The 13,949-nt window shown below is 46.6% G+C and overlaps 4 protein-coding genes across 4 annotated transcripts; 1 reads left to right on the top strand and 3 right to left on the bottom strand.

Moving 5' to 3' along the window:
* Nucleotides 1-132: 132 nt before the first annotated feature.
* On the bottom strand, nt 133-1,708 carry dot1 (histone methyltransferase DOT1; the record flags this gene model as incomplete). Its single annotated transcript, XM_033566157.1, has 2 exons — nt 133-1,096; nt 1,170-1,708. The coding sequence occupies 2 exons, from the start codon at nt 1,706-1,708 to the stop codon at nt 133-135; spliced, it is 1,503 nt and encodes a 500-aa protein (XP_033431914.1).
* Nucleotides 1,709-2,377: 669 nt separating this feature from the next.
* Nucleotides 2,378-4,956, bottom strand: spb1 (rRNA methyltransferase spb1; the record flags this gene model as incomplete). Its single annotated transcript, XM_033566156.1, has 4 exons — nt 2,378-2,931; nt 3,003-4,665; nt 4,726-4,875; nt 4,939-4,956. 4 exons carry the CDS (start codon nt 4,954-4,956, stop codon nt 2,378-2,380), a joined length of 2,385 nt encoding a protein of 794 aa, XP_033431913.1.
* A 410-nt stretch (nt 4,957-5,366) lies between these two features.
* ATNIH1004_001456 (uncharacterized protein) lies at nt 5,367-8,159 on the top strand (the record flags this gene model as incomplete). The annotated part of the gene is made up of 5 exons (XM_033566155.1): nt 5,367-5,504; nt 5,622-7,499; nt 7,559-7,638; nt 7,697-7,846; nt 7,901-8,159. The coding sequence occupies 5 exons, from the start codon at nt 5,367-5,369 to the stop codon at nt 8,157-8,159; spliced, it is 2,505 nt and encodes an 834-aa protein (XP_033431912.1).
* Nucleotides 8,160-8,807: 648 nt separating this feature from the next.
* Nucleotides 8,808-11,721, bottom strand: ATNIH1004_001455 (uncharacterized protein; the record flags this gene model as incomplete). Its single annotated transcript, XM_033566154.1, has 10 exons — nt 8,808-8,851; nt 8,909-9,561; nt 9,613-9,872; nt 9,933-10,001; nt 10,069-10,107; nt 10,159-10,594; nt 10,791-11,001; nt 11,058-11,173; nt 11,454-11,492; nt 11,588-11,721. 10 exons carry the CDS (start codon nt 11,719-11,721, stop codon nt 8,808-8,810), a joined length of 2,001 nt encoding a protein of 666 aa, XP_033431911.1.
* Between the last annotated feature and the right edge of the window lie 2,228 nt (nt 11,722-13,949).

Raw genomic sequence — 13,949 nt, 5'->3', positions numbered from 1 at the left:
AGAGCGAGGGAAAGGAAAAACAAATTATCTACCAAATACACGAAGACGGGAAAATGGAAGTGACACGAGGTAGCTGGGAAAAGACCCATAGCTATCCAAGAAAGATGTGCAGAAGTAGTGGCTCGTAGTCTCTCATTCCGTCTCTTCCACAAAAGCCTTCAGCCTAGAACTATCTTTGGTGGTAATGAAATAGGTGCCTCCAACATCGGTCCAACTCACACTATTAGACCAATAGTTCCTTTGCTTGACCTTCAGGAGATTGATAGGGGAGTTCAAGTTCCGAGATTGAATTTTGTGACCGGCTGGGACGAATGACTTGAGAGATACAATCTGGCATCCCTCTTTGATATCCAAAAAGTGATTGATCAACTCATTATTGAGTTGTGGGGTAAAGGCTTGATTGTTGATCAGAATAACATCTGCACGCTTCAAAACATCAATGATACTTTGCTCCTTAAGGAAATCACCACTGACTAGGTGCGTTTTGCCCGGTGCAATTCCCCACAAGCGACACCGGGCCTTGAATTCGGCCTGCTGGAGTTCAGCCAGCTCGCATGCATTCTGCATCATTTCACAGCCCCAGCTCTCACAGCCAATTTCTAAGGCCGCCTGCAAAACGACGTTGCCCACACCAGACCCCAGGTCGACGAAGACCTGACCGGATTTTAAACTGGTTTCCTTGAAAATCGTGGTGATAAATCGAGGTAGGAGTTCCCCGTAAACATTGTCCGTGCCGTTTTCATATCGGCGGAGTGATTCAACTCGAGGTGAGACGGTGCGCGAGTATATTTGCGTTAGGATCCGCTCCACGAGAGGTAGGTTCAAACGATGTGTCGAGTCCAACTTCTTCGCGATGCTGCCACTGCGCCTTAACCGTTCTATCGCGTGATTGTAATCGGTCACGACTTGTCTAAAATCCGTCTCAGACGCATGGGCCAGCGCTCGTCGCAGTCTTCGTTTGATGCCAGTGGTTTCATTGTTGAACTCGTCCGCCTCCTCTTCAGGAATGTAATTTTGGGATACTACTTCGATAACCGAGAAAATATCGTCGATTGGCTTGAAATCGTCGTTGTCGCGAGGCACCACAACGTTATATCTAGAAACGATGATAATTCATCAGTACAACCTTGCGAATCCTGCCATATGCCTTCCGCTAAGTTATTACGCACCTTTCTTTAGGAGAAGCACTTGGATACTGTAATGCGATTTCCGTGGACTGCGCATTCTCCCCGAAAGCCGGTTTAAAATTCTCCGCCTTCTGGATAGTAATATCCGCAGCATGAACCATGGGAAAGCGCTTCACATTATCCTCAGAGAATGCCTTCAACGAGCGCACTCGTCTCTCCAGGTCAGGTTCAGTGCTGTCGCCTGTCCGGGCTCGCTTGCGCACCTCGAAAGAGGTGTCCGTGTCGCTCGCATCGTCGTCGCTGGACAGCCGTAGCTCTGGTGTTTGTCGCTTTCGGTTTTGTAGTGGCGTACTCCGTCGCCTCGAAGAAAGATGGTCTGTATCTCTCGAAAGCGATCTGCTCTCTGAACCGCGCGGTTTCTTCGGTATTTCGGACGGTGAGACTCGCGACGAAGTGGTGGGGGCTTGTGATACGGATCTCGACGAAGGTGCAGGGCGTGTTTGAACGATTTTGCGAATCTGTGGCTTTTTTGGCTGCAGGGAAAACGATCCTCCTTTCTGGAGGTGGTCAAAAAAACCCATGTAGCAACGTTCGGGTCGCCGTAGTGTGGCGGATATAAGAACCGATACGGGGAAGGCTGGTGGAGATCTATAGACAATAAAAAGTAAATCAAGATACTTGATGGAGCATATGTACTGAATGCAAATCTAAAAAATCGAAGGCTCTAAAACAGCAGAAAGAAAACAAGCAGCATGAATGTGAAGAAGAAGTGAGCAGAGAAGAATCGGAGCCGCAAAAAGCGGGCGGGCCAGTAAAAGTCAGGCACCGCCAACGATCGATAAGGCGATGGATGGGGCTTGGCGCCGCCACTCGGAGCTGGACTTGGCGTTCACGTATGATGATCTACCACTGTACCTGCTATAAATATTGTATATGGATATACACAAAAATGGACATACGGTTGGTTCGCAACGGACTGGCTGAGTGTTTACAGTGCGAAGAGTAGACAAAAAACCAAGCACTATTTAACACCCACTCTAGGCAATAAAAACATTTGTGGATCTATACCTGTTACACGTGGAGAATGGGACACCATTTATCCTGATCTTGGCTGCATGCATGAAGAATGGAAAAACTATCATAGTCGTGTATTAAAGAATATCTCTGAATATACACCCTCCATATGGGTATCAACTGTTCCGAGTTTGTATATACACTGATAGAGATGAACACACATCTCAGGCATGTCCTCATTTCTTTTTCTTCGCAATTCGCTTTTGAGCCCGGATATCCTTCTTCATCCGAGAATCTACGATCTTGTACTTGCCCTTCACTCCACGGGGACGACCAGAGATACCCTTGTTGTTTCCCTTGGCAACAACCAATTTCACCTGCTGTTTGGGCTTCTTCTTAGTCGCCTTGTTCATCAGCTTGGAGATCGCTTGTGCCTTATCCCTTTCGCTGAGACTCTCATCTTCAGCCACCAAAGCAGACTTCTTGCGCAACCGCTCCAGTTTTTGTGCGGCCTTCATCTTCTTCCTTCCCTTCGCCTCCATCACCTTCTTGATCGGTCGAGCATTGATAGCACGCCATTTCTCCTTGATTGCGGTTGCCGCAGCCTTGGTGATGGGCCGATTCATTTTGCTGTGCTTGGTTTCGTCGTCAAGGAACCAATCCGGAAGACCATCAACATCTCGGAAAGCAAACCGATTGTAGCCATCATCAACCACATCCTGGGATTTCTTCTCGCCAGAGGCCATTTGCTGAGCTAGTGACATAGCTTCAGCAGTAATAATGTCAATGTCTGTGATCCGGTAGTTAGTGATAAGCCGAGTGGATGCAGATGTAAAAAAAAAAAAAATACTGAGGGCTTACCGAGCTGGCCATTCTGTTTTCGTGGATCGTCCCCAAGCGCTTCCGGCTCGTCATCGGAAAAGTCATCCTTCTCTTGCGTTTTTGTCTTCGTATCCTTAGAGCTCTTCTTCTCCTTCGAGGAAAGGTTGCTAGTCTTCTGGTCAACGGCGTCATTCTCGTCATCATCCTCAATATCATCAACATCCTCCAAGCCTTGGAAAATATCTTGATCGAAGAACAATGCTGCATTGTTGGAGAGTGCACCAGCCTTTGAGGACTCCTTGTTGGCAGCGAGCACTCCGACAGAGTCATTGTCGGACTCCCCCTCATCCTCTTTTCCAGAATCCGAGAATCCTTCCCATTCTTCGGCCTCGTAATCCTTTCTAGCCTTTTTGGCTCTCAATTTCGAGTCGCCATTCTCTTTGTGCTCTTGATATTGCTCGTACATCGCGTCGAGCTCTTGCTCTAAGCGATCACCCTCCTCATCACTATCTTCATCCTCAGAATCCAACTGCGAGTCCTCACTGTCGCTCTCCACCGTTGCCTCCTTACCGGATTCGATCGCTTCTCTTGCCCCTTCCCTATCGACGGGTCTGAGTGAAAAGGTAGAATCTTCGCCAATGGGGCCCAGTTGCTCCATCCCGATATCCATAGGAGTTGTCATATGCATTTGCATCCGAAGGATCTCTTTGCGTTTCTTCTCGTTGTTCTTCCGCCTCTCCTTTTTGCTTCTCGTGTTCTCCTTTTCCCTGAGACGTTGTAAATCTTCTTGAATTTCCAGTTCCTCATCCATGGGGGTGATCTCAGCAACCTCTTCTTGGGGTTCATCTTTCTTGTGTTGCCCCTTCCTCACAATGAGCCCAAATTTCTCGCGAATTTTCAACCGCCACCGCAGCAAATTGCGAAATTCTTTTTTACCCAAGACCTTGAGGTCCTCACAACATTTTCGAATTTCATCCGTTGTTTCTTCAAGTCGATCTATGGTGGCAAGGGCGATATCCCCCCCGGGCAGTTGTTGAAAACTAAGCTTGTTGTATGATCCTAAAATTGCAATCGGATCGGTGGTGTTGATGAATTCAGAAACCGAAATCTCCTTGTACTGAGTGTAGTCGCCCTCCTCATAACCCTCTCTCTTTCGCTTCTTCTTTTCCGGGTTGAACACACGCGCCTCGTTATTCGGGGTGGGATCGGCCAATTCTGCGAACACATGCTTCGGATCGAGGAACATGGGATCGATGCGCTTCGGAGCTTTGAAGCCGCGGCACACCACGAAGATCTCCGCCGACACGTTCCGGGACGAAGGGGGCTTTGTAGCCTCCACCGACGTAAACAACTGCTTAAAGACCCACAACAGAGGATTGTAGTCCTTTGATCTGAAGACTTTGGTGACGAATGTACCACCTTCGGTCAAGAACTCTGTAGCCAATTTCAAGGATTGCAACACCAGCTCAGCTTGAGAGAAAGCATCTTGAACCCATGCCGTACCAACATTGGGTGCACCATCATGAAGCACTGTATCCGCTTTCCAGTGTTTAAGATGTTGTCTGATCGTAGCACGACACTTCTCTGTTGTGATATCGCTTTGAAAACTGATCACGCGAGGAATCGGTTTAATCGGAGAAAGATCCACACCGACAATGATACTCTGGGCAGGCATGCATTCCGCAGCTACTTGACACCAGGACTGATTTAGTTGTTAGAAGGAAATGGTATTGAATTGGAGGGAAGGAAAGCGAGGACTAACACCGGGAGCAGCGCAAAGATCCAGAAGGACCTTGCTCTTTTCCAAGAACCCATATTTCTTATTTAGCTGGATTAGCTTAAAAGCAGCTCTCGCTCTGTATCCTTTCTCCTTAGCAAGGCGGTACCACTTATCCAAACGGCCTTTACCATGCTACAACTGGTCAGTACAAGAAACGGTATTTCACGATTTTTGAAGGCAATAAATCACGCGCACCTTCTTCTGAATCGCCATTGTTAAAAGATGGTCACCAAGGAAGGGTCGACCAGAACCCCAACCCCCGAATAGGTGATTGTGGGTTACGACTGAAATTTGGATTGAAAAGTTGAGATTGTTGTATGGACGCAAAAAAAAAAAAGTTGTCAGCGGCTCCACACCGCGCGCAAATGAAAAATTTCCCCTTTCTGGATGTGGCGGTGCAGTATCACAGCCATACCTTGTCTACACCTCAGGCACCAAAAGGCGGTCAGGCCCGTCCGACATGTGCCGTGATATCAGCGTTGGGAAACCATCCATCGTGGCGGGCGTTCGTTCATCCTGACATGGCGTTGTCTTTCATCCCAGCGGCTTTTAATTGAGGCTGTTCTGCCGCTTGATCCTGCTTCTTCACTATTTATCTTGGTAATGTTCTTTTTGGTACTTCCATGGCGCTCACGGGATCTCGCAAGAGAATAAAGCCCAGCCCGTCAGGCGCGGACTCCCAATCCACCCCAACATTGAATGATGGGGTGGCACTATCTCCCGCGGGAAATGAATGCTCCAGTCCACCAAAGCAAGGAGTCGTAAGTCTTTTTATTTTTATTTTTTTATTTTTATTTTTATTTTTTTGGAAGGCAGAATATTGTATAAAATATTTTAGAATATTTTAATACGTGACTATTAAGATGTGAGCTTTCTAGAACTGGTATCCAAGTGTCTGGCCCACCGTTTCTAGATCACCAAAAGCCGTTCCAGTTACCGAGGTTGCCCGTGAGAGCATTTCAGTTGCGAAGAACGTAGCGTCGAACATCGCTTCCTCATCAGCCCTTCAGCTTAATTCTACCAAAATACCTCGCAACCCTTCACTTCAACTTACGAGAAAAGCGGGCGCGTTGAGCCGATCCCTTCCTGCCAACGCTACAACAACGAGAATCAACATTGCCTCCGATGGTTCTACTTCTACACCTGCAGTGGACTCTCAACCAGATCCCACCGGCTCTGGCTCTGAGCCGGCAAGCAAAGAGACATTGACTGATAGGGAGACAAATTCTGGGACCGTCGCTGATAAGGTGCAACCAAACACTGCAACCGAAGCCGCCAATATCAATCCCAATATTGAAGTTGCGAGACCAAACGGACCATTAACAGCATCTAGGCAACAAACAGGTTGGTTCACATGGTTTTACAGCCCATCCACAACAGAAGCAAATACCTCAGGCGATCCAGTCGTAGAAACCCCGATCGGTCCTTCCACCGAGCATCAAACTTCTAAGGAGAATAACGCTCCGTTTACCGAGCAAGACTCAACAACGCAGGATAACTCCTCCGAAATCTCGGAAATCCCAGGAACTTCGCAAAAACGATCTTGGTTCCAAATGTGGTACGGCGCGTCTTCTTCCAAGTTTGAGGAAATTGCCACAAATGGAAATCCTCCAGTTGAGGAAACCATTCCTTCGCTGTCGCATTCAACACCAAGGCCAAATCAGGACATAAATAATACTGGTATGGTAGATGATTCAGCCGATGCCCCTATCGGTGCCCCTGCCGATGCCGGCCCTACAAATGTCAAGCCCTCCAGTTGGTCGTTCTGGTTTCGGGACAATTCACAAGACCCTGGACAAGGAAAACCTCAAGAACTTGAATCAGCCGAAGCTTCTATTAAACAAGAGCAATCTTTTAAGAAGCCCGATATTATCGAATCGGAGTCACAGCAAAAACTAGAGATCTCAAAGAAAGGAACCATCAAAATCAAATCCCCCAAGAGTGGTTCCACAGCGCCTAACAAGATCACGCCTGGACCAGATGTCGTACTTAATACTCCGATGCCAAATGTTCCCGAAGCTGCTGCTTCTAGACAGTTACAGAAGATATTACCAAACCAAGTCCTCCCACATTTCAAAGACACATTTGCCTTACAAGAAAGGCCTAGTCTACTGCAGACCATCGGACGGTTCCTAAACTATAACAAGGAATCTAACAATAAACACGTTTATATGGCTAGGAATCCACCATACATCAAGAATGCGTTAGCGATAGGGATACACGGATACTTCCCTGCCCCCTTGATTCGAACCGTTCTTGGTCAGCCGACAGGGACATCCATCAGATTCTCGAATATGGCTGCGGATGCTATACAGAAATGGGTCGACGATCATGGATATACATGCAAAGTTGAGAAGATAGCCTTAGAAGGTGAAGGTCGCATCGCGGAACGTGTGGATCTCCTGTGGAAATTACTACTTAACTGGATGGAAGAAATAAGGAAAGCCGATTTCATCTTGGTTGCGTGCCATAGCCAGGGGGTTCCTGTTGCGATCATGTTAGTCGCAAAGTTAATATCTTTCGGATGTCTCAATGCTTCTCGAGTCGGTGTTTGTGCTATGGCTGGCGTTAACATGGGGCCCTTCTCTGACTTCCGATCTCGGTGGATTAGTGGCTCTGCCGGGGAGCTGTTTGATTTTGCATTGCCCTACAGCCAGGTTTCAAAGGATTATGAAGTAGCACTAAAGACTTCACTAGAATTTGGCGTCCGCATATCTTACGTTGGAAGTATAGATGATCAACTTGTTTCTCTCGAGGTTTGTTTTGGTCGCGTTTGTTCAAATGCGAAGTGAGTCTATGAGCTAACTTAGGTCAGTCGTCGCTGTTTTCACCAGTGACCCATCCATATATTTATCGCGCTGTTTTTGTTGACGGCAGAGTCCACGCACCAAGTTTGTAAGTTATAGTCTACACAATTCTCCCTATTGCGACAATTCTTCTAACTGTCCGCAAGTGTTTCTCACTTAGTTGGGTTCGCCCTCAAACTTCGAAATCTCGGGATCCCGGACCATGGCCTGATTCGAGAATTGAGCTCTCCACTAGCAGGAAGCCTTTATACTGGAGAAGGTCATTCTCAACTATATAACGATGAGGCGGTCTATCGGTAAGCGGATCTTAGCCAGAATGACTGGCCAGTCAGTCCTAATTTCCAATATAGGTTGGCTATTGAATTTGCCTTGGAAACGTCAAGTGTTCAAGGTGCAACCATTGAAATCAAACGTAGCCACCCTTCTTCCCAAGTGAACCCTTACATCTTGCCATTCGCCATGCGTGGCCTTCTAGAAGAGGAGTTTGTTCGTCGTGAACTGTATGATGAAACCATTCAGCTCTTGCGACAATTTGACGAGTGGAAGCCCACCAGCAAAGTCCTCAAGGACGTCAAGTTCCGCTTAGAAGGAATACGATCGAAGCTTTAACCATTTGCCCTCAGCTATCTTTGTCTATTGTACTAAGACTTTTTTCATACATAAATAGACCATTTTTCTGACCTTATTTTACTCTTACGCTTCAGGTGACTTGTGGAATTGGAACCTCTCATTCCAGGTGTAACGAGTGTTTTTTAAGTGAAACCAGTATTCATCGTACAGTAACAAGAAGATGAACGACCCGTTGGTGATTGGATAGACTTATCGACATGCTGTCAAGCAGCTTTAGTACCTACGGATCTTTCTACAAAGGTGAAAGCGAAGCGATTGATCATAATGATAAAAGAAAGATAGAAAATTAAATAAAGAAATCAATATACTCTTGAGTGTAATCATCATCGTCAGAATGCCAGAAAAGCGAAGGCTAGCTGGCACTTTTGGTCCTTAGGATCAAAATAGAACAGAATAAGTAGTAGTATTTCCCTGGATTATTTCCCCATCTATAATCCATTCCGTCTGAATTTTCCATGCCCAAACCAATAAATACCTTGATTTATTTCCGATCCTATATCAACTGCATTCATTCCCTTTACTGGGAACGAGGGCTTGTATTATATATGTGGGTGTATGTATGGATATAAAAGAACCGAAGAACAATAAAAAAAAGAAAAGAAAAATAGAGGGGAGATAGAAGAAACTCTAAGCTTCCGGAAACGCCGTTTGATATGCACCTTCAATTTCATCTGATGTAAATCCAACGAGTCAACTGGAGTCTACAATGGCCATGGAAAACAGCTTACCTCTCATGCCATCCAACGCCTCGAAGGCAATTGAATAATTGGACACAGTCGCAATAATACGCTCTAGCCCTTGTTTTATTTCTTCGATGAGTCGATCCGAAGGATTGTCTGGGCTCTTGTTCCCATAATCCGGCGACATTTGCCTTTCTACTCGCGCTTTGTAAAATATCATCAGCATAGCATAGCTTCCTTGCATCAAGCAGCATGCAAACGACGGCATAGTTCGCGGTAGCTGATTCGGTGGTAATAATTGCATGCCCTGCTGGCTCTTACTCCCGTCGCACAGCGGTTGTGGAAAGGGCAAGCTTTGGAACATGTGCGAGATTAACAGGGCTGCCCTAAGGCACACCTTTGCCGAGTTTTGAACACTAAATGGGAAGCCATTAGTGAACGAGTATTGCGACATCGAGTTATAATCAGATGACGTGGAGGAGGCGGACGATGGTGTAAACTCGCTCGACGAGGCTTGTTGAAACGGCTCCAATCCACCACATGAACACTGGATGTTGGATATTCCATTTTGAGCCTTTGCCTGTTTCGCTGCATTCCCTGAATTTGAATTACCGGCGTTGGCTGCAGTGAGATCGCAGTGCTTTTTAATGAAAATGGGGATGTCCGAGAATGCCCTAAACCGATGGACCTTGATTTGCGCACTGGAACGACGTTAGTTATAATGGCCACCACAATGTCAGGTATGTACTCACCTGGATAACTTAATACGCGAAATTGCACGTATACTTTGAGCTGTTGTATACTCAATGTCGCTACCTCCGTTTACAGACTGGGGAACAATTGGGAGCAAATTTGACTGCGCCAGCGCAGAACTAGCCCAGGCATCAAGCTGTCGCATTCTCTCATAGATGTAATGCATATTGGTCCTTGTCGCAATGCATTTGTTCAGATCGATGATATACTGGGTCGCCGAAACCAATACTTGTTGGGCTTGCATCAAAACGGACCAGCCCTATGAAATGCATTAAAATCTTAAAATATGGACACATCAGCGATTAGTTTGAAGTCATACATCTGGGTCTGCAGCAAATCGCGGATAAGGAGTCACAAATTGCGGGTCATTCGCAAGAATTGAGAGTGGCTATTTTTCCTAAGCATTAGCTACGAAGAAATAGTGGGAGAAAAGGGGGCTTCAAGTTCAAGCTCACCGTCGTGCTGACAATTGATCCTTGTAAAACGCAGTAGTACTGTGCAAAGAGGTTAGTGATTAAGATGTAACTGGGCTCAAAATATCATACCGTCATCCACCATGCTCTTCTTCGTGCTTCTGCAAATTCATCGTACTCTTCTCCCAGGGCGTGAAGTGACATGTCCAATGCTATAGCCAGCGCTTGACCGGCACGGTATCTCATTTTGAGGAGGTTACCTCGCTGAGTGTATTCGTATATGGAGAGAACCAGCAAGGCTAAAATACTTTCAAGCTCCACGGGAGTCCGGGGATGAAACATCTCTCGGTCAATAGCGGGACGGTCACTCGATAGTGCCTGAGCAGGATCTGTAGATGAGGCATGGAGCTCACAATCGGCCTCAATGCTGGCATTGGCCATTTGAGCAAATGTGTGGGCATACGCCCGGCGGCGGATGACAGAAACTGGAGAAGACGGTTCCAAGTCATTTGGATGCGGTATTAGAGCCAGTATCGCAGACAGAGCAAGACTTAGGGGAGACCGTGGCCTATATAACAAAATAGGTTCTTCCGACGGGGAATCAGAATAAGACCCAGCGCCATCCATTGGACAATCAAGGGATGGTGGAGCCACTCTGGGTGCAAGAATAGGAAAATAAGAATGAATGAAGAAATAATAGGCATTCAGTCTAGGCCATGTATTAGACAAGTCGAAGGATGAATGCGGCATGGGATGCAACTCACATATCATTTTCACTAGTGTATGCCCTGACCAAGGAAGGAGACGATATGTTGGATGGCGAGGGAGTAGGCTCCATTTGGGGGTGAGGATGACAGTCATCATTAGGAGCAAAGAGATCAGCAAACATTGAATTGACATCTGACGTAAAATCTAAGCTCCTCAGGCCGGCGCCGGGTATTGAAAGTACATCGATTTGACCGAACATCACCGACGCTTCACCTCAAGTCAGCGGAATCATTGGTGGGGGGCACATGAACGAAGCCACGTACAATCATCAAAGCCAGAAGCGGCCGGTGGAATGGTCGAAGCCGAAACATCATTATGTTGGGATATATCTTCTGCCGGAAGGGACGGCTTTTTCTTTTTTCTGGGACCACCTCGCTTACTGGGCAAGTAAGAGCATTTCTTTTTCTTACTGAGACACTTTCGCACAAGAGACACTGATCTCAGCATATAGCCCATAATGGAGTAGTTTAAAAGGTAATAGAGAAGTTGAGGGAGGGTAGAGATAGAATGTGTGAGGATGTGACAATAAAAGTGATTGCATTGTATAGGTCATTGAAAGTCAACACGAATTGGGATTCAATTTTAAAAATGAAACATTCCAACTGTATAGATGATGATGATTGCATAAACAAAAGAAAGATAAAGCAAAAAGAACCTACGTTGGAACATGGATCTTGCCCGTCACAGCGTGTTCTTGACTGACGACTATTCAAACATCAGTATCATCAGCATCGGGCAAGACAAAGTATGGAGGCGTCAATGTATAGAATCCATCGAGATGGAACAAACGTACCAAGACAAACAGGCTACCTTAACCGGGGGTTTCGCAAATTTCTTGCGGACCACAGTGGTTCTGGCCATCCTGGGCTGTGTAACTGCCGTAGCGACTCCATTTTCATAAGAGCCTTGGAAATTGCCCAGAACCATGGCGAATGGAGCCGAGAGTCGACGAGGTTCTCAAGAACGATGTCTCGGGCTACCGTTCAGTCATGCAGCCGCCAGCGAGCGAGCGTCTCAGCGTACTACCGTCGTCGTCGGCGGCGTCCTCCACCAGCTATACACCCAAAAGGCGCATTACTACAAAGCGCAGAGCGTACAAACGAACGGGAGGGCTCGGTATATCTCCCAGACCCGGTCTTTTTAATTGGGGACCCGAGGGTGTGGTCTGATATACAGCGATCGAAAAGCTGGGGTGGTAGCACCGGGGCTTAATCATCCATCGCAGTGAATCCAAATCCCGGTTCGGGATTTGCTTCTCTCCAGGCAAAGCGCAATGTGGCGCAGGATTCGCGATGATTAGTCAAAAAGGCATGCGGGTCTGCATCAAAGTGTAAGTAAGTAGTGGAAGATCGGCCTGGCGGTGCACGATTCATCAAAGTTGATGATGCGCTTGTGGATCGTCTTTTTTCATTCCCAAAGTCTGTTTGTTTTTGTGCCTTTCTTTTCCTGAGTCTTTTTTTGTCTCGCTCCGATTTAGCTCTTTCCTGATTCGGCAGGCACGGGATCTTGTCGCTCCGGTCACGTGAGGAGACACGGAGCACGGAGGCAAAGAAATGTAATAATCGACAATGTTCCAGTCGTCCTGCATACAACATTGATATGAAAATAGAACCTGCAGTTCCAGATATTCCAGCTGAAACCGTTGGCAGAGCCCCTGAGGTAAGCAATCTCCCACTGCCCCTATGTACATCAACTGTGGTTACTACCAATGCCTATTATGGTTTCTCTTCTCTTATCGCAGCTATCAAATGCAGAACACCAACACTGCTCCGTACAGAATCATCAGAATTATCTTCCACCTGACTGTTCAGATTCTCGAGAAAACGTAGAAGATGTGACTAAGCCCTTCAACTAGCTACTGTGTACTCCGTACAAAGAGGGCCGATCAGAATGGGACATCTAAACGGCTCGCACATCAGACCTACTAACGATCCTTCAGATCTGTCAGAGCTCCGGGAAAAGTCCGAAAACCTTTTCATTCAACTACGCCCCTGATTTGCACGACGCAAGATGATTGGCTCTTACAGGTGCATTAGGAGTTTTACTCCATAGTATACTAGTTACCTGTAGAAGCTAAGCACCCAGAGGCGGAAGTTAATTCGTAATAGACTAATTTAATAAATAGAACCAAGGGGAAGAATAAGTAAGACAGGGGCACCAATTGCCGCCCGGCGCGGGGGTAAGGCAAGGCAAGGCCAAAAAAAAAATATATATATATATATATATTAAACAGAGAATGGTCCGATGGTAATAATAAGTGGAATGAAGATGACGACCATGACATACCAGAGGGTATTCCTTCATCCATTACGGAGTACATTCTGGTTCATTCAAGGATTCGGTTGCCATTAAGTGCGGCTATATTTCTATGAGCTATGTGGGCTCGGGCACAAAAAGTTTAAATTACTCATACAAGAACCAGTAGCGTTTGATCACCAGTTGATAAGTAAACCACACTGTACAGGGTAATTTCAAAATCCCAGCCCTGTCCTTGGACAGCCTTGGAATCCGAGATCCGAGTATGGATCAGAAAAATTCCAAATATTGGAACGCACCAAGTGGGGATAAAAAATCCTTTGGGTAAGGGGGAGGAACTCCAAAGTGACAGGGGCACGTAAGGTCGAGAGACATAGATAAGTAACGCTGGTTGATTCTCGTTTAATGAGACAAAAGTACCACGTAGTACGTAGGGTAATGTGTGATGCACGTCTATGGGGACGGGCATGAACCATCGATTTTGTATCTACAGATTTCCATTCCCGGTTACTCGCAGTATCGTCGTCAACCTGGCACTAAGTAGAATCAAGTGGGGCTCTGATCCAGATCGGATCAATCTAAAATCCCCCTATTCTCCTGAAAGGGAGCGAGAATCAATTCTTGATTCGATGCTTCTAAAAGGAAACGCGAGAATTGCTGCGACGGTCCGGAAGGGAGGGAGCGCGGACCGGACAGCTAAGCTAAGCATTGACCTTGTTTTTATTCTCACATTCGCTGGAAAAGTATGCGTGGTGATGTCCCTCGGTCTGTCGATTTCTTCAGTCGTCTATAGCTGGGGCTGAGATAAGGTCAGCATGAAGTGGTCCTATTGTCGAATTCGGCCGTATGGGATGTACCTCTGCATGACCAAACGCCGCTGAGATCGGTTGTGCATATAT

The sequence above is a fragment of the Aspergillus tanneri genome, assembly GCF_003426965.1.
Source record: "Aspergillus tanneri strain NIH1004 chromosome Unknown AapTan_2_pilon_pilon_pilon, whole genome shotgun sequence".
Lineage (NCBI taxonomy): Eukaryota > Fungi > Ascomycota > Eurotiomycetes > Eurotiales > Aspergillaceae > Aspergillus > Aspergillus tanneri.
Note: the sequence above shows the minus strand (reverse complement) of the source record. Positions and strands in the feature narration are given on the sequence as shown.